At 40.4% G+C, this 20152-nt stretch overlaps 1 protein-coding gene across 3 annotated transcripts in view; it reads left to right on the top strand.

Moving 5' to 3' along the window:
- The window catches only part of TGFB2 (transforming growth factor beta 2), a 79783-nt gene extending 60760 nt beyond the window's left edge, over positions 1 to 19023 (top strand). For 2 of the 3 annotated variants that reach the window (XM_055333959.1, XM_055333958.1), the window contains 5 exons: positions 11692 to 11824; positions 11947 to 12057; positions 13554 to 13731; positions 14921 to 15074; positions 18549 to 19023. In XM_055333959.1, coding sequence (XP_055189934.1) covers positions 11692 to 11824; positions 11947 to 12057; positions 13554 to 13731; positions 14921 to 15074; positions 18549 to 18707 — 735 coding nt within the window. In that variant the 3' untranslated portion in view covers positions 18708 to 19023. The remainder of the gene's footprint in view (positions 1 to 11691; positions 11825 to 11946; positions 12058 to 13553; positions 13732 to 14920; positions 15075 to 18548) is intronic. The other variant, XM_055333960.1, reaches the window with a different exon arrangement.
- Positions 19024 to 20152: the final 1129 nt, after the last annotated feature.

Raw genomic sequence — 20152 nt, 5'->3', positions numbered from 1 at the left:
CTCCACCGCTTAGGGACAAATTCCTGGGATGGTGCCTGGTGCGTAGTGTGTGTTCAACAAATGTTTTCCAGTGAATTTAAGAAACATTTCAAAATCAGATTCAAGTACAAGGAAATGTTGTGAAATAAGTGTCTAATTCACGGGGGTAGTCTTTTGAGAAATCTTTTCATTTATTTGGGTTTGGAAATTCTGCTACATCGGTTTTAATGATGTCTAACTATTGATAAAGAAAGAAACATATATCTGCCCATTTTTTTGTTACTTATTCAGAACTAGTGCTGGTTCAGTGGATAATAACGATGTAAGTAAAAAAAAAAAAAGAAAAAAAAAGAAAATTATGTAAGAGATTCAAGAAACTGATATTCTTAGGTAACCCGTAAACTCTCTCTGTTTGCAGAAAACCCAGGCTCATTACTTTATTTTTTGACTCATTGCTTTATAATCTCACCCCCTAAATTAAAGTTCTCAGCTGAATATAAGAAGGGACTTAAATTGTAATGTAGGCCATATGTGTTACTGGTAGCCAGGAAGTAGGAAAGGGTGTTGGAAGTGTGGTTTTCAAGTATATATGTGTTGGTGTCGAGTCAGAGTGGACTTGGAAAGGAAGATCAATTAAGAAAATCAGAAGATCCGGCCCCAGAGGGCTTATAGTCTTGTTGGGGAGACTCCTTCCTCCCGTAGCAGGAAACAAGTGGAATTACCAAAATCCATCATACTCGGCTGTGTGGTCCAGCCTCAACGACTGACGTAACTTGAGGTCTTGACTTAGTTTCCCTTCAAATGCTGTCATCAAATGTCGTACTACACACATCTCCCTCTTGCCTGTACTGATGTGACTTTTGTGCAGTTGACTCTTTTTCTCTGCTCTGTGATTTATCTGTGATGGTCTTATGAATGCTATTGAGCTGTGACATCTGAGAGACTTGTTGTTCACACAAAGGACTCCTTCATCCCTCAAACCTGTGGAAATGCATTTACTGGTTTATGCGTATGTGCAGTCAGCATAAAGGCCCATCTGTAGAGAATGAAAAAAAAATGGAAGGAAACAATAGAGAATTATAAGGTGTTTTCATCACAGAGGAAAGGCTTTCCTCTGTGTGTGTGTGTGTGTGTGTGTGTGTGTGTGCGCGCGCGCGCGCGTAGCTTGAAGACATATCTGGTGACACTTCCATAAAGGTCATTAAGGATCTATATATGCCATTCTTTATCATAATTGCACGGGGAGATGTGTAATACAGGAACTCTGTACTCTAAAGAGAAAGTCTTAATATAGTGACATAATAAGGTAGATATCTGAGCTCCAGAGAGACTGTATTTTTATGGGTGTCTTTCTTTTGAAGCTGATATGTACTCCATGGGAGTCTACTATGCAGGCTCTCTCGAAGCTCTCGTGAGGTATACATTACTGTGGCCTCTTAGAGGGATGCGATTTCAAAGGAGCCAGGGCAATTACAAGCCAGGGCGATGGGGGAAGCAAGATAAGTATTGGGTCTGTTGAGCCACTTCTGAAGAATAATCAGGCAGTGTGCTGGTTTGTTAAGCACCCCTAAAGTGACCCAGTGTTGTTCACGGAGGCTGCATTCAGCAGGAACAGAGGGGTACATTTACGCCTCAGAGTAAAAAGCCATTTCACCTACTTCTCATTCTCCATAAAGCCCCCTACTTTCTGATACCTGAAAATTCCTTTCTTGCTTTTTCTCTCTTGTTTTCTTTCCACAGTGAACTATATTAAGCAGAAAGGGTAAAATACAGTAGAGGGTTGCTTACACTGATCATTTTTTCCATCCTCCTTGAGACATACATATATATGATATATATATATATATATATGCACGCACGTATACATACAACACACACACACACACGCATACATAATCTCTATGATGTGTGTGCATAAAATTCCAAGAAAGAGTTTTTATCGATCACTATAAAAGATGGATTGTTCAAGCTTATTTGTCACTTGATTGTGTGAGTCTTTCTAATGATGTCTGTAAGTCAACAAGCATTTACCAAGAAGGAACTGTGCAAATTCAGTGGAAAAGACTTTGTGAAAGAATAAGAAAGAGCCGGAACGTTCTTTGCTTGGAAGGACTTCATGGTCAGGGCATTTAGAACATACTCAGCCCCAGTGTAACCTATGGACACCTATTGTTATAGTTTGAATTGTGTTCTCTCGAGAAAAGATATGTTAAGGTCCTATTCCCCAGTACCTCAGGATATGACCTTTTCTGGAAATAGAGTCATTTATTGTAGATAAAATCAGAAGGAAGACCCCTAATCCTGTATGATCTGTGTCCTTATAAGAAGATGACCATGTGAAGACAGAGGCAGAGTCTGCAGTTAGGTAGTTTCCAACCAATGAATGCCAGAGGTGGCCAGCAAAACACCTGATGCTGGGAGAGGCGAGGAAGGATCCCCCTCTGGAGGCTTCCCAGGAAGCATAACCCAGCCAACACCTTGATTTCTGAATTCTTGCCCCCAGAATGATGAGAGAGTACATTTCTGCCTTTAAGCCACCCAGTTTGTGGTGCTTTGCTCAGGCAGCCCCTGGGAGTCTAACACACTTTCTGAGAAAACTCTAAGTTCAAGGTTGTGGTGCTTAGGACAGATAAAGGAGCCCCACAGAGAAAGGAAGAAGCCATTTATGTGTTCTCTTTTGTAATGAGCCAGCACATTGCTATGATCTGGACTGTGTTCTCACACTGCACAGTACTCTTGCCCCAGCCTTTCAGATGGTACTAGTTACCTTTTCACCCTGTTGATCGTTATCTCCTTGCTCCAGGTGAAACCCTAGTTCAGTGACCTCACTGTGCCCTTGTGAACACAGGGCTTTACATCGTTGTTGAGAGTCTGAGTTCTCTTACTAGAGCGTGGACTCTTTTAGGAACAGGGGCCATCCTATTGTCCCGGACAGAAGGGCAATGCCTTGCTCACAAGTGTTTAGTATCCGTTGAACTAAACCAGAGGAAGTGAGCTATGAGATAAATTGGAACAGATGAATAAATGAGGAGTCAGACACGTAGCAGATGCCCCGCAATTATCCAACAAATGAATGAATGGCTAAACCAAAGAGCTGACCATACTAAATATTTTAGAACACGTAGGTTGGTTTCGGTTTTGGTTTTTGTCATGTGGGCAAAAGGCCCCTCCACAGTCAGTACAAGTGCTATGCTGGAGAATCACTAGTTCCTCCTGTAGATAAGCCAAGAAACACCTTCACGAGTGCGCTCTGGTTGTCTGTTCACATGAGAGAAAATGTTGATATTAGCAAGATTTCAACCCCAGAGAGTCAAATCTCTAAAATTAAATCAGTGACTATGTGTCAGCTGACTAGAGTACAGGGATTATGGAGATGTAGATAAGTCTATGTTTTCCTCTATTTTTTAGGAGTTTGCTATTCCCTTGGGAGAAATGGACATCTGCACACATGGGGATTACCCATGAGGCCACTGTGTGCAAGGAAGGGGCCGAATGCTTGGCAAACACAGTATTGCTGGGGGACTGGGACAAGAAAACTGATTTCAGAGTGAAAGCAACCATTTCATTGAAAAGGCTAGGCTGAAGGGTGGGAAGGCTTTTTGTTATTGTTAAGTTTGTTTCTGTTTTTAAATAAAAATTGTGAGAGTGGGGAAGGGATTCTGATAGGGATACTTGTCTGAAAGCAGAGGTGGGACATGGAATATAAGTTTCAGGGGTAGCATTTAGATTAGTTTCCTAGGAATGAGAGGTGAGTTGAGGATGATAGCTTGGTGGCAAATTGTGTCTGAAATACTAAACTATGGAATCTGGAGTTTATTCACTAGACAGTAGAAGCCTCTGGAAGATTTTGACCAGATAAGGAACGTAATTATAATAATAATTCACATTTGTTGAATAGCAGCCATGTGATAGATGCTTTTCCCTACTTGTGTTTATTTTATTAACAAACATAGAAAGTGGGTTTTATTAATGCATTTCATAAATAGGGAAATCACAGATCCAGTAAGTGATAGTTGATGTTTGCCTGATTTCAGAGCCTATGCAACTTTTTGCTACATTAATGGTTTACAAAGGCACTTGGCAAACCCTAGGGGGTTCTTCAAACAAACCTGAGTGACTTGAACTGTCAGTTGGTGAAGATGGGTGAGACTCCTAGCCTCAACCGGGCCTCATGCCTCACACTAGTGAAGTTCTACTTTTTTCTGCTGTGTACAACATAATCACAGAGTGCTGATGAAAGGAACAGGGCCAAGAAGGAAAGAAGGACCCAAGGATCCAGCAGCAGGTTACGGTTTGGACCCTGGGTGATTTAACGCTGTTATCAACACCCTGGCACAGGGCACAGTTGCTGGTACAATCTGGCTAAGAAGGATAGCATATATGTTGAGCAGCAAACATGATTTGGAGAGATCCCAAAAAGCTAAAAACCCAAGGTCAGGGTCAAATAAGAAGTTCAAAATTAACAGAGATAATGTGTAATTTGCATTTAGGTTCAAAAATAAATTGCATATAGACTAGAGAGGTGGTTCTCAGAGTCAGATCAGCAGCTTGTGCATCACCTAGGAATATGTTAGATATGTAAATTCTTGGGCCCCAATCTCATCCCTATTAGACCAGAAAGGCTTGGGGGCTGGGGCTCAGCAATCTGTGTTGTATTTAATAAGCCCTCCAGATGTTTCTGACACATGCTGCAGTTAGAGAACCACACAGCTAGATAAACCAACCTTCCCTTCCCTCTTTGCCTCCCTTCGTCTCTTTCTCTTCAGTCCATGTCATTCCAGAAAGGATTTGGGATGGAAAATCTGACTTCACAGTTTCTGTCAGGACAAAGGTTTTATTTTATAAAAAGTTTACTATGACTCAATGGTGTGATGTGGCTGCTGCCAAAAAGTAAATAGTTTGCATTAAAAATAGTGACCAGAACAAGGGAAGCCATAGCTCCTTGTTTCCACATGTGGCACGTTCTGGAATACTCTCCACATTCTGTGAGGCAGCATCTAAATGTGGTGAGGACATCATTGTAAGAGAAACATCGGAAAGGGGCTTGACAAGGGTGGTGAAGCACTTCAGACCTTGTCCTGAAGGAAGCAGTTAAGAGAAGTCGCCTCCTATGATTGGGGCCTGACATAGAAAAAAGAAAGAATTTTCTCTTTAGTGCCAGAGAACAAAACACTTTACGGGGGAAGCCCTCTCCACTGGAATGAAGAGGGCAAGAGGTTAGTCCAGACTTTCCTACAGCGCTGTGGTCACCCAGGTAAGTATTTCAGGCTTCTTTCCCTTTGGCTACAGACTGTAGGTGATGAGGGCCTTGATGTCTACCCTACAGGGTTTTTGCGAAGACCAAAACACATGAAAATGTGCAAATATTTGAAAAAAACAGAAATGATAGTATGAATATGAAGCCATGATATGACTGTTGAGTAAGACTGATGGAGATTTTAAGTCCAAGGTAAAGAAGGATTACAACATACAAATTATTCAGAAGTGAGAGGGCCTTTCTCAAGAAGTAGTGAGTCCACTGTCTAGAGAAGTCTTCAGATGGAGACACAGATCTGAATGAATGAACTGCATGGGTTGGAGCAGATGGCCTTCTAGAGCCTCTCTAACACTGATGCTTCCTGAGAGTGAAGTTAAGGAATATGGGGTCAGGCACCTCTGAGAAGAGAGTGCTCAGGGCCAGCAGAGTAAATGCTTAATTCGGCATTTGCTAATCACTCTGTGCCTGTAACCACAAACATTTAAATTCATTTAAATGTTAAGTACATTAAAAACATTAAATGCATTTAAAACCAACAACTAGTTAACCCAGTGTCGTTTTTTGTTTTGTTTGTTTGTTTGTTTTTTCTCTACAGCTTTATTGTTAAATTTACCTTTGCAATAGAAGTCTGGTTGAAATGGCCCCCTGGTTTTCCTGTAGGTCCGTTGATGCCTGAATATGCCAAGTAAAATAGAATTCCTAATACTTCCTTATACGTCTTTGCAGTGCCTCATAGGAGAGGAATCGGTATCACCCTCGGTGTCTAAGGCAAATCCTGAGTCGATTTACAACAGTATTCCTTCAAGACTAAGATTTCCTCTGGCTATAATTTTGCATCTAGTTTTCTGTTTCTTTCTTTCTTTCTTCTTCTTCTTCTTTTTTTTTTTTTGGCCCCAACTATTGGGTAACATCAGTGACTTTTGCCTAGATCCACTCCTGATTGGCTGCTTTCCAGTGGCAGAGAGATGAATGGATCCTTTTGTGTAGGGAGTTTTGTAATTCAGTGAAGAGTTTAGAGCCTTGCCAAAGGCGGTATGTGGGTATTTTGCACGTATTATAGATAATGTGTGTATATCAATAATGTAATGAAGGTAACATTCATACCGCTGTGGGTGGTAGCTAAGCAAGAGGCAGCTAAATTTCATTTTCAGTATGTTAGAAGCTCTCCTTTCTAATTCAATCAGAAACAGTTGTTGGTCTGTTATTTAAAGAAAAAAGTCAAAGCAGAGGATTATAGAAACAGGAGTGAATGAGTGAGAGAGGGAAATAAGTATTTTAACTTAAAACATATATGTGTATAAATATGCATTTATATACACAAAGACACACACATGTGCACAAACACATACACAATTTACATGCTGAGTGTTTTATAAAAGGCCAAGGATTTTTCTTTGACTGTGGCTCTGCCTATTGCCAATCCATGTTGTATTTTTGGCATGAAACATATCCATTATGCACCATCTACAATTTCTAGTTTTTCATTTCTTTGAAGAACAAAGAAGTTTCAGGACAAATTATTGAGCAACCTGTGTGCAGGATCTTTCTAAGGTTGTTTTTTGTTTGTTTGTTTTGACATTTTATTTATTTATTTATTTATTTATTTATTTATTTATTTATTTATTTAGAGAGCAAGTGGAGGGAAGAGCAGAGGAAGAGGGAGAGAAAGGGAGAGGGACAGACTCCTATGCAGACTCCGCGCTGAGCGTAGAGCCTGACACGGGGCTCGATCTCAGGATCCTGAGATCATGACCTGAGCTGAAATCAAGAGTTGTACGCTTAACCAACTGAGCCACCTAGGCACCCCAGGATCCTTCTAGGTTTCTATCATATTATTCCTTTTGTTATTTCTTCTATAGCTGTTTCCCTAACATCTAAAATTAGGAAAAGATTTCGTTGTGGCAAAATATATGTAAGTGTAGCCCTTTAACCCTTTTTAAAGCATAGGATTCAGTGGTGTTAAGGACATTCACAATGTCATACAACCACTAGCACTCATTATTTCCAGAAATTTCCCATCACCCCAAACAGAAATTCTGCACCCATTAAATAGTAACTTGCCATTTTCCCTACCTACCACCCCTGGTAACTTCTATTCTACTTTCTCCCTCTACGAATTTGTCTACTCTAGGTGCCTCATGGAAGTGAAATCCTGTAATATTTGTCCCTTTGTGTCTGACTTATTTCACTTAGCATAATGTCTTCAGGATTCATCCATGTTGTTATATGTGTCAGAATTTCATTCGTTTTTATGGCCAAATAATAGTCTGTTGTGGGTATATAGTACATTTTATTTATAGTGTTTTTATATATACTGATGAACACTTAAGGTGTTTTTACTTTTCAGCTATCGTAATGTTGCTATGAACATTGGGGCACAAATATCTGTTGAGTCCCTGCTTTCAGTTCCTTTGGTTATATACCTGGGAATGGAATCTCTGAATCAAATGGTAATTCTATGTATACCTTTTTGAGGAAGTACCAAACTGTTTTAAAAAAATGTTTTTTTTTAAGCAGCTTGTCTGTATTGAAGATTTTCCAAAGCATTCAACTTGATTTTCACAGAAGCAACAGTTCTCTTTACTTTTGGGCCTGCATTTCATCATTTCTAGATTATTTGATTCCACTGGATATCAAGTCCAACTATCATACACAGGTTTAGAAACATATACAATGGATACTTGCTAAGCATACAATTCAGCCGGTAAGATCAGAAGTTCTCAGAACATACTAGAGAGTTGCTTTCCAGCAATGAACCCCAGCATCAGCCAATATATATTACAGAACAAATGGGGAATCGTGGTTAATCTGGCTGTTAAATGAAACCCAGGTATGAGAGCTTCCAGTGTTCAACTAAACTATCTTTGTCATGATACAATGTATAGAGGAATTTAGTGGTGACTTTGGCTCTAGAAAAAAATATAACAGCTGGATACTCAAAACTGTTCCCATTCAATACACTTGTTGGGAGACTGAAGAAAGATGACAGCAAAGGCTGAAATGGAGTGGGAAGTTGACTGATCTAATCATTTTTGTGTAAACTCTTGACTTCAGGAAAGTCCTAATCAATAACAGCAGTGGGTTGATTTTCTTCCCTTCCAGTTTAATTTTGTGTGGATAATGAATGGAAGATAAACTGGGAATAAGGAGGTTGTGCCTATTCTTAAAAAGAAGATACCTTTCAAGTTAAGATTTCAGACTCTGAGATGTGATTAGAAGGCTTTCTAGCCAGTTCTGAAACACCACCACGAAGCTGTAGGAGGAGTACTTTAATATAGCATCATTCATCCTAGTTAGTGACCCAAGTGATTAAAGGTTTGGGAAATTGCCCCTCTAAATATGGGCTAACGGAACAGGGTTTATTTAGCTTAGAGAGAGAGAGCAGGCATGCTGAGGGGGACTTAATAATAGTCTCCAAGCATATGAGGGATAGTCTATGAGTGATGGAAGGCAGCTGTTTCCTGTTTCCACTAAGGACTTGGTAGGAAAGGAGTTCAATTGCAACAAGTGAGTTTAAGAAGTCCTTGGCCATAAAGTTTGAGGCAGCAAACCCACAAGACCAAAGCCACCACACTGTTTCAGAATTGTTCAGCTAGAACTGGCTGTCATTCTTGGGTGGTTTCAATTGGCTTGTTCTTGAACTTGCGAAAAGACACAGAGGACCTATCAGTCATGTGAGAATGTGAAGTTGTCCACTGTCAGAACCTACTGGTGTTTTGGGACCAAAGAAGCACTTATTAGAAAATGAGATTTAAGAGAGAAAGTTTCAGAATCTTTTTGCTCCCTTTCAATCTGCTTTTAAAGCAAGATCATCTAGATTTACCCATTTGCTCTGAAGAATGTCCATAGATTTGTTGGTATGTGTGTTTTCTGCCCATTTGGTCAATATATCCTTTAAAAAAAAATTCTGTGTCTTCAGTGATTTGTATCAGAGATAGATGTCTTAGATAAGATGTCTTATGTATCAATTTATATATGTACAAAATATGTATTAATACAACAATGAAAGCAATGTTTTGTTCTAGATGTTGTGTCTAAGTGTTAAGGATTTAAAGATGAATAAGACATACACTATACTGGTTAGGAGTGAAGCCAATATAAAAGCATCATGAAATAATGCATCATTATAGGAGGTCCACCGAGGGGAGGAAATTTAAAATTAAAAAAAATGAGTTCAAAAAAAATGAGTTCTGGATTTGCTACTAATTTTTAAGCAGTAAGGCAGATGGAAATGCCTGAAAACGTCTCACATATTGTATTATCATGGTTATCCTAGGTTAGGTTAATTATACCCATTATTATGAATTGGATCCGTGGTATCTTATTTGCCCAACTGGAAGTGTTTTCAAGGAAAGGTTTGATTTACAGAGGATTGGACTGCTGTTAAGCTGTGTCTTGAAAGTTATAGGTTTATGGGATGCCTGGGTGGCTCAGTGGTTGAGCATCTGCCTTCAGCCCAGGGCATGATCCAGGAATCCTGGGATTGAGTCCCACATTGGGCTCCTTGCATGGAGCCTGCTTCTCCCTCTGCCTCTGTCTCTGCCTCTCTCTCTGTGTCTCTCATGAATAAATAAATAAAATCTCAAAAAAAAAATAAAAAATAAAGTTATAGGTTTATGTCAGCATTAACTATGTTTAATCGACTTGTTCTATTTCCATCTGGTACCAACATTTATTTTTATCTTATTAAAAAACCTTTGCTTCTGTCACTGAATGTTTTTTGTCATCTGGAAGAGGGTAAGGATGAATTATGATTCAAATCTGACTCCCATAACTCTCTGGCCTTCAAAATCCAGCACTGAAGTGGGAAAACTAGAGGATTGCTTTGAATCCTCTCTCCATACATGTTCACCATGAGGCACTGCGTGAGTTACTGAACCTCCCTGAGTCTCAGTTTCCTTAATCTACTTTATAGGAATGTTGTGAGGATTAAATTAAATGAAATAATGTGTGCCAAACCCAGAGCCCAGCATGCCCAGCCCTCGGGCCATGTTTACTTGCATCCCTTAATTCACAAAGAACATGTCTTGCCTGTGGTGGAATCATGATTGCCTCTAGATTGTCTCCACAGTTAGTGGAGTTTGTTAAACCTCGAGGGTAAGACTATAGAGTAGGTTTTGTCTAAAATTCGCTGAGAGCCCCCCAAAGGTCCACTGGAGGAATCTCTTTCTAAACTAACTTAATCCAGAAAAAAAGCCGACCATGATGCCAGATGTTTTAGGAAGCATTTGTTGCTAAATTACCTGAAACAAATCATGTACACACATGGAAGAAAAGTGCATTTTAAAATCAGCAGGAAAGCTGTGCATTTTTGTTTTGTGAGGTTTAAAGGAGAGCACATAAATCTTCAAGATATTCAGATAGTCATTTCATAGACACTGATTAAAGTGAGTGCCATGCTTGGGAATGGCATCAAATCGAAGACAAGATCAGTGCCCCGGGGAAGCTTCCGAACTTGTTGGAGAGACCAACCCATATGTATGACATGAGAACGGAACAGTTAGACTCGACATCAGGAAGGGCAGTACAAGCCCCTCACTACAAGCCCCTCAGTACGGAGGGAAGGCAAGATACGGGTTTGGTAGGGATTCGATAGAGCTCTAGGAGACTTGAGATCTTGGCTTGACTGGTTCATAAAACAGTATCATTTAAAGACACTCAGAATTTTTAAAAACTACCTAAAGCATTCACTTCCTATAGAAACCCAAGAACATACTACAGTTGGTCTTTATATATTTGAAATAAATGAATCCTTCTAAAGTCTCAGTGTTCAGGCTGATTTGCTTTCAGACTCTCACTACACACTGTGCCAGACTGCTCCTGCCCAAATTCATTCTTCGTCTGTGGGATATGGAATATCTTCATAAATCATAACAAGTCACATTGAGAGTAAAAATCTCAGCTAGAGACTTACCTCAAAAGCTGAGGCGTGCCACATGTATTAATGTTGGTGGATTTAGGAACCCGGGTTAGGACCTTTTTCTCTTTATTAGAAGGAGATTTATAACCCAGGGCCTTCAGAGGGTGAGAATGGGTCCTCTGAACTGGCCTACTCCTCCTGTCCCTCCCCAGCTCCCAGCTCTCCAGATTTAAAAAAGTGGAGAAGCAGAACAACAAAACCATTAACTTAATAGCATAGAATTTATGACTGAAATCTTACAAAGCTTATGTCAGCAAAGTAAAATAATTACTGTCACTTTCTCTTAGACACTTGGCTTTATGGTTCCTGTCACCTTTATCATAACACACAGCTGACTTAGTAGCTCTATTTTTCATGGCAGATGGCCTGGTGTTATGCTTTTATGCACACAGCCATGCTGTTAGATGACAATAACATGGGTATACCAGAGTGGAGCTAGGTTTAGATAATGAATTGGAATACTGTTAATGGTTTTGGGTTAGTCATCCTGACCGGATGCCAAGTGAGCTTGTTCGCTTTCTCCTTCCTTCCCCAGATTCTCAAATCCAAAGATTTAACGTCTCCAACCCAGCGCTACATTGACAGCAAAGTCGTCAAGACGAGAGCAGAAGGCGAATGGCTTTCCTTTGACGTGACCGACGCCGTCCATGAATGGCTCCACCATAAAGGTTACAGCCACCCTCTGTCCTCGTCCCTAGATGCTCAGTGACCCCGCGTTATTGTAAGTTGATTGCAGATTTAAGGGTATTGTCACACATCCAAATGACCTCCCTGACTTAATGTTTTCCAGACAGAAACCTGGGATTTAAAATAAGTTTACACTGTCCCTGCTGCACCTTTGTACCATCTAATAATTACATCATTCCCAATAAAAGTGAAGAGCTAGAAGCAAGATTTGCAGGTAACTGAAACTTGGTCTTACGAGGTGGGGGAGGGAAGGGCCTGTATTGATAATCTCATGGGGGGATGAAGTCCATTTGCATGTGAGAATGGGATTGTTTGGTGAGGCCTGAGGAGTTTTCATTGTTTGGCTAAATATATGGTTGAGAAAGATATATGAAGGCAGAAAGAATTGGACCAAGCCTCTGTATGCTGCTACATGCCAAGTGATGACTTGGCAGTACTAGCTGACTGATTCATCAACCTTCCAAACTATTAGTCAGTTAAGCCTTTTATTCTTCATTTAAGCAAGTTTCCAGCTATGCTAATATAGAAGAAGATAGCATGCACTCAAGGAGATCCATTGATAATGTCCCAAGTGCAATGTCAAGAGTCCTACAACCATATTTCCCCTCACACCACAGCCTCTTTAACCTCACTTTACATGTGAGAACACTCCACCATTTCTAATTGGTGCCCAGTATTTCCAGTGGTCTCCTTATCAGACTTTTAGAATAGTCTATAAAGACATACAGAGGCTTTAGTTTTTCCCTATTCTTGCTCACCTGTTGGTGATGAGCCAAAGGTCAAGGAGAATGAAGAGATACCAAGGGTTGGAGTTACTTCCCTTATTAGATAACCGGTTTGGATGATGAGAGATAAGAGGGAAGTCTGCTGTGTGCTCGTGCCTCGTTGACCCCACACCACCACGTCAGGAGCTGATTTCCCCTGCCCCAGCTACCACCACCTGGGACCTCCATCCACTTGCAGAAGGCTACAGTGGCCCTTGCTCATGGAAAAATTCTCCCGGAGGTCTAGAGATTTATTTCAGGCTCTAACCTAGCCACGATTCTCTAGAGTGTGGAGATTAAATGCTTAAACTGGCAGTCTCTGGAGCATGCTTTGGAGAGCTCGAGTTTCTAAATCTCAGATGGAATCAAGAAAGTGTTGAGGATGCCATAAAATAAATGAAAAAGCCCTTTCTTCACAGCTTCCCCAAATAGCATTAGGTAAGGGTGACTTCTCTTTCACTTGAACCTAATTCACTGCAATTTAGTGTAGGTCTCGGGCTGTGTTCATTAGGAAAGTCTTTGAGTGTAGTAGTCTGAGGACGAGAGTGAACTGGGGGGGGGGGGACGAGCCATGTTCTTCCGCTGTGCCTTCAGTCGTTGAGGGGATGAACTCAGCCTCAACTGAGTGTTGATGAAAATAAACTACCCAGTTTGCCCTTGGACTCTGGTCAAAGGCTTCTCCTGTAGTGACCTTCATTACCAACAAGGCCTGCCTTGGACACCAAACTGCCTCCTGACAAGAGCCTCAGTGAGAAGTGTTCATTGTCACCTGCGATTGTCTCATTGTGGCAGATCTATTTCTGTGGGGAATGACTGTAGCCAGCTGATGATGCTGTTGTGAGGTCATCGCGGCTATTTGTGACAATATGCAAAGGAAAAAGGAATGGCTGGTTATATTTGATGAAGGTAAAGCTAAATGTTTGTTACCCAAATGCATTTTTTCAAGGTATTGATGGCACCTCCACATATACCAGTGGTGATCAGAAAACTATAAAGTCCACTAGGAAAAAAAACAGTGGGAAGACCCCACATCTCCTGCTAATGTTGTTGCCCTCCTACAGACTTGAGTCACAACAGTCCAACCGGCGGAAGAAGCGTGCTTTGGATGCAGCCTATTGTTTTAGGTAAAGGAAATAAAAGTAAAACAAAGTAATTATGTCTGTTAACTCTTACACTGCCTTTGTCTTTTCTTACAAATTCACCTAAACTCCACTCATTGCTTAAGACCCGGTATAGTACAGGATAGCCACCATACCTCCTCATGTCATTCTTCCTGGAGGCTTTAAACAGGTTTTCTATGTTGTATTCTGCAACCTTTTGCAATGAACCAAGTCTGAAGTCAGAAAATTAGTCCCCTGAATTTTTTTCCCAAATCCACCTGAAGCACTTTAGGGCTGAAGAAGAAAATGAGCTTCTTGCTCCCCAGAGCAAATATAAGCTTACTTGAGGGGTAAGATGGCGGATCCTTAATTGGAAAGACTCAATGTCCGCATGAAGCCCTCACCCCCCATGGTAGGCCCATGGCCATACCTTTTTTCATGAAGATGAGAGAAATAGAAGAAGAATACTATTTATTGTGTCGTTAGCTACAGAGTATGAGAGAAGCGAAGGCAACACAAATTTATTTCCCACTCCTATAAGAGCTCATGGTGGGGAAAGTGTGAATGTTCTCCTGTGGTTTCTTATCAGGGCTCATAAGAGGAAGGTTCTTTCTTTATTTTGAGAGCTATGGGGCAGTGAGGGGTTCTCACTGTGATAAAGCGCTCAAAGAATTCATGAGTAAATGGCTTTTTTTTGCTCGCCAGAGTTAATGTTGCACTAAGCAAGCCTCCATGTTTCTTGATCTGTGGCCCATTCTTGGGTCAAGGGACAGGAGATGAAATAAAGGATTCATTCTCAAAGGAAAATGCCTTAGATGATTCTTTGAAAATAGCTGTTGTACTTCATCCATTTTATATTTGGAAGGGCAGTCGAGGCTGATTGGCAAAACTGCCCGGTGTTGGCTGAAAACGGAGATGGGTCTCTTCAGACGCCTCTCTGCTTGTATCTAGTCATTCAAGGGAAAGATTTGACTTTCAAGGTCACAACCAAGAGACTCGGGGCATAGAATTCATAAGGGAAGGTAGTCCAGCAGGTCACCATGACACTCCATCATGAAAGTCATTTGAGATGACTGTAAAGCCATTTGGTCCTGGCCCATGATATTTGCATGTTGGATGCTGTTTGAATTAGTGAATGAGTCATTTTTCTGGCTTGGAATGAAGGGTAGGGGGAAATCAGCTATAAAATCTCCCCTGCTCTTTCTTCTAACAGAAATGTTCAGGATAATTGCTGTCTGCGTCCACTTTACATTGATTTCAAGAGGGATCTTGGGTGGAAATGGATACATGAACCTAAAGGGTACAATGCCAACTTCTGTGCTGGAGCATGCCCATATTTATGGAGTTCAGACACTCAGCACAGTAGGGTAAGTATTTGGCTCCATCTTTTCTATTTGGGGTTGCTAATGTGTGTGTACCTGCTGGTAATATGTCCAGTGAATTCCAGTCAGCTGGGTGCCCGTTCATCATCACACATGAATGGGTACTGGAGAAATCCTTTGATGATGGATGAGGAGGAATGTAGGGTGTAGGTGATCACGAGTAACACTGATCAGTTTGAAGAGTAGCTTTTGCCTTCCCAATTAAGTTATATGCAACCAGAGGACAGTGTTGTTTACATTTTTTTCCTTATTTTATATTCACAATAGCTATAAGCTGTTGGTAGCTATAAAAAAAATCTTTTGGAATCAATCACTTGGTGTTGTGTACAGCTGGGGTGTGAAGGGACCCAGGTCCCCATCTGAAAAAAGGAGCTGTCATCATCTACATCAAGGACTGTCATAGCGGAGAGACTTTGAGGACCTCAGCTGATGCTCTGGCATAGTGACCCACTAGTGTGTGGCAATTAAAAAGTCATTTAACTCCTCTAAACCTCAAAGCATCAATTTATAAGTAAAAGGAATGTTTATGTTAGAAATAATCTTGAAAACAACAATGAAAAAAGAGTAGATGTATAAGCAAAAGGATGATAAAGTGAAAATGACTTGAAAATCAGTACCCCCAGTTCTTTTTGAATATACCCAAAGTACGCAGGAATCTATATATTTTGTCAAGTTACTTCAGTGAGGATAGAAAGCTAATTCAGAGGGTAAATCCTAGATGGGATGCCAGGGGTTAGTAGCCCAGCTCTGCAGAGACTTTTTCTATGTAATAATAGAAATTTTCCTAATGCTTTTTCCTGGTACCTCATAACGTAGGATTTTAGAGATGGAAAGGATTTCATAAATTATCTCGTCCAAACATTTCACTTTCCTTAAAGAAATTGGGGTCTAGATCGTGTAGATTACTCGCCCAGGATCAAACAGTTGGTGACAAACCAAAACTTGGAATGCAGGCTTCCTTGTTTTATAACCAGGCCTCCGTTTGCTCTGTCTTACTGACTTTAATTCCTGAAATGTGGCTACACATTGGGGTTATGCCTCTGTAAATCTCCTTATTAAAGAGGCATTAGAAAAATTGCCTTCACTGCAGGGTAGGAAAATGAATCTGCTGCCAAAAGGATCACATAATGCATTCGGCTCAATTCAAGAGTTTAGGGGTGATCAATTATTTTAGACAATCTGCATTATAAAATTCCTCTTTAATTCATATGAAAAATCATGTGTTAGTAGAACATGAAGTCTGTTTATTTATAAATGCCTACATATGCTAGACTTTAAATTGACAAATAGGACTCTCCTCCCTTTAGCTGTTTTCCCAACTCCCCTGTAGATTTTGGCACTCCGGGCTGACCATGTGCTTGGCCATGTGAGGAAAGCTTGCTCATGCCTGTCCCTTTGTCTGAGCTCTCTGGCCAGGCTGTTCCAACCGGGCTGTGGCAACAGTAGCTATAATGTGGGCAAGGCCCAAGTGCCAAGTAGAAATATAATTCCCCTCCCTGATACACAGAGGGAGTGTGTGAAGGCTGAGACCATGCTTGTTTTTCAAGGAGAGAGGAAGAAGAACTGTCATGGTCACAAATATGTGGTTTGGACAGTTACCCAAGAAGCCAGAGGTAGCTTAATAGAGTAGTCAGTGTTGCGGCACTGAACAGATCTTCTGTCTTAGGCTGAAAAAACTGCAGGGAATCTCGAGGAAAAAGGTCACTTGCTGTTTGACTAATGCACTAATGGCATCCTTGGAACTGTCTCTTTATCATCACCAGGGAACCTACATACTCCCATTAGTACAAGTCCCATACACCTTTGCTATAAGACGGAGTTAACTGTGTAGGACTAACTATAGAACTTTCTCTTCATTCCACTGTGGGACTGGCTATCTGCCCTCCAGCTAAGACACTACCATGTACCATGTGAAATCTAACAGAGGGTTGATTATTATTACTATTATGGTTTTAAGCAAAATGTAAGAAAGTGAGTAATAAAAATAGAGTTCGCTTTTAGTGTCATTCTTAATTAGCTCTTAGCTGCTTACTTCTTGATTGTATTTAGGAAGCCATAATACATGAAAAGACTTGTATCTTTTTTTCTTTTAAAGATGATTTCTTTATTTACATGTTCATTCATGAGAGACACACAAAGAGAGAGGCAGAGACATAAACAGAGGAAGAAGCAGGCTTCTTGCAGGGAGTCCTATAGGGGACTCGATCCCTAGACCCCGGGATCACACCCTGAGCCAAAGGCAGATGCTCAACCACTGAGCCACCCAGGTGTCCCTCTTTTTTTCTTTTCTTCTTTCTTCTTTTTAATTTTTTGTAAGAGATTTTATTTATTTGTTCATGAGAGATACAGAGAGAAGCAGAAACACAGGCAGAGGGAGAAGAAGCAGGCTCCTCACAGGGAGCCTGATGTGGGACTCGATCCTAGGACCCGGGGATCACTCCCTGAGCTGAAGGCAGATGCTCAACTGCTGAGCCACCCGGGCGTACCTCTTTTTTTCTTTTCTTTTTTAATTTTTTTAAAAGATTTTATTCATTTATTCATGAGAGACAGAGAGAGAGAGAGAGACAGAGAGAGAGAGAGAGAGAGAGAGGCAGAGACACAGGCAGAGGGAGAGGCAGGCTCCATGAAGGGAGCCCGACGTGGGACTCATTCCCGGGACTCCAGGATCACACCCTGGGCAGAAGGCAGGCACTAAACTGCTGAGCCACCCAGGGATCCCTCTTTTTTCTCTTAAATGAAAATGTAGATGATATTAAATTGGCCCTCGAAGACAGCACAGAGAAGTGTCACATGCAGACAGGTGTCTTTTTCTATACAGAGGGGTAGATTAAAGCTCTGACGGGAGTTTTAATGAGGCATCTGATTCTCCTCCTTCTCTATGTATTTGCTTCTTTACCCGAGCACAGGAGTCCCATTTTGTCTTAATAGGGCTCTGAGGTCAAAATAAAGTCCACAGAGCCTCTGAGCTCAAGGGAACTCTAATCTAGGTCGGAATTGGAAATATACACTCGGTTACAAGGAAGTGTAGACACAAAAGCAAATAGTAAGAGGACCAGGTTTTTCGAGGGCCTGGCAAGTATGTGCAGCAGAGCAGTGATCAAAGTAAAGGATTATTGGGAAAACTGTAAAATCTGTTGAATGAGTGATTTTGTGCAATCCGAGCTTTTACAAAACCATTTGTTTATGATGCATGAGAACAGGATTCTGTAGGAAAATGATGAATTCAGTGATTACTAGGAACACATACCAAGTTGACCATAATTGGGGGTTTAGAGAAGGAAACTGTAAACCAAAAGTAGTTTAAATTGTCTACTGAGCCCTGTGACTGATAAGATAAAACTGTGGCAATATGTAATGGTTCTTTTTAAAATAATTGTCCCCTCTTTTCTTTTCCTTTTCCTTTTTTTTTTTTTTTTTTGTCTTTTCCTATCTTCTCTTTCTCCTCCTGTGTCCTTTCAGGTTCTCAGCTTATATAATACCATAAATCCAGAAGCATCTGCCTCCCCTTGCTGCGTGTCCCAGGATTTAGAACCGCTAACCATTCTCTACTACATCGGCAAAACACCCAAGATTGAACAGCTCTCGAATATGATCGTAAAGTCTTGCAAATGCAGCTAAGATTCTTGGAAAAGCGGCAAGACGATAATCACGTGGTGATGATGATGATGAGGAGGAGGAGGAGGAGGAGGAGGACGACGACAGCGATTAGAACAAGGACAATGTTTGTAACAAGAAAACATAAGAGAGCCTTGCTTCAACAGTGTTAACAAATTTTTTTTTGAAAAAAGCGGTACTAGTTCAAACACTTTGGAAGTTTGTGTTCTGTTTGTTAAAACTGGCACCTGAAACAAAACGAAACAAAACAAATTGAAGGCTTTATTCTACATTTCACCTACTCTGTGAGAGAGACAAGAAGCAAAACCTTTTTTTTTTTTTAAGAAAAAAATAAACACTGGAAGAATTTGTTAGTGTTAATTATGTGAAAGGAAAAAAAAAAACCAACAAACAGGAAAATCCCATTAAGTGGAGTTGCTGTACATACAGTTCCTATCCCATGCCTCACTTGATTTTTCTGTATTGCTATGCAATAGGCACCCTTCCCATTCTTACCTTTAGAGTTAACAGTGAGTTATTTATTGTGTGTTACTATATAATGAACATTTCATTGCCCTTGGAAAATAAAACAGGTGTATAAAGTGGAGACCAAATACTTTGCCAGGAACTCATGGATGGCTTAAGGAACTTGAACTCAAACGAGCCAGAAAAAAAGAGGTCATGTTAACAGGATGAAAACCCAGGCGAGTTATTACATGACCAAGCAAGTCTGCATTAAGAGAAAGACCCAGAAAACACATGCTATGTACCAACTGCCTAAGGAAGCTTCTTGTAAGGTTCAAAACCGAAAAGCCTGTTAATAAAGGAAACTTTCAGTCAGAAGAAGTCTGTAAGATTTTTTTTTCTTTTTCATTGTAAATGGTTCTTTGTCAGTTTAGTAAACCAGTGAAATGTTGACATGTTTTGATACGTACTGGTCAAACTTCGGACCTTAAAGTATTGCTGTACAGCTATGCTCTAGGTTTTCCTTCGTTTCGGTATATGTAACCATGCCTATATTATAATAGATGGGTATAGAAGCCAGTATAATTGGAAACACATCTGCAGATCTCTTTTGCAAACTATTAAATCAGAACGTTAACGACTTTACATGTGATGTGTACATTTTTACCATATTTTTAATGTTCTCTAATAACATCAACTATGATTTAGATTGGACTTAAATTGGGGCTCTTTATAATGATCACTCAGAACTGTGTGTTTCCTTTAGCTGGCCAGTACTTTTGAGTAAAGCCCCCATAGTTTGACTTGCACTACAAATACGTGTTTTATAGTATTTGCTACACTTGTGCTTTGTGCATCGTCCAATATTCTGACATAAGCTACCTGAGTCCTTTCATTTTTCTTTTATAAAACGGATAGAGTCGATTTCAGTAGTCTTCCTTTATCTTCCAAGCATCAATACTAATCAGTTCAGATGTCAACAGTCTTCTATTTTTAGGAAAATT

The sequence above is a fragment of the Nyctereutes procyonoides genome, unplaced genomic scaffold (genome assembly GCF_905146905.1).
Source record: "Nyctereutes procyonoides isolate TBG_1078 unplaced genomic scaffold, NYPRO_anot_genome, whole genome shotgun sequence".
Classification (NCBI taxonomy): domain Eukaryota; kingdom Metazoa; phylum Chordata; class Mammalia; order Carnivora; family Canidae; genus Nyctereutes; species Nyctereutes procyonoides.
Note: the sequence above shows the minus strand (reverse complement) of the source record. Positions and strands in the feature narration are given on the sequence as shown.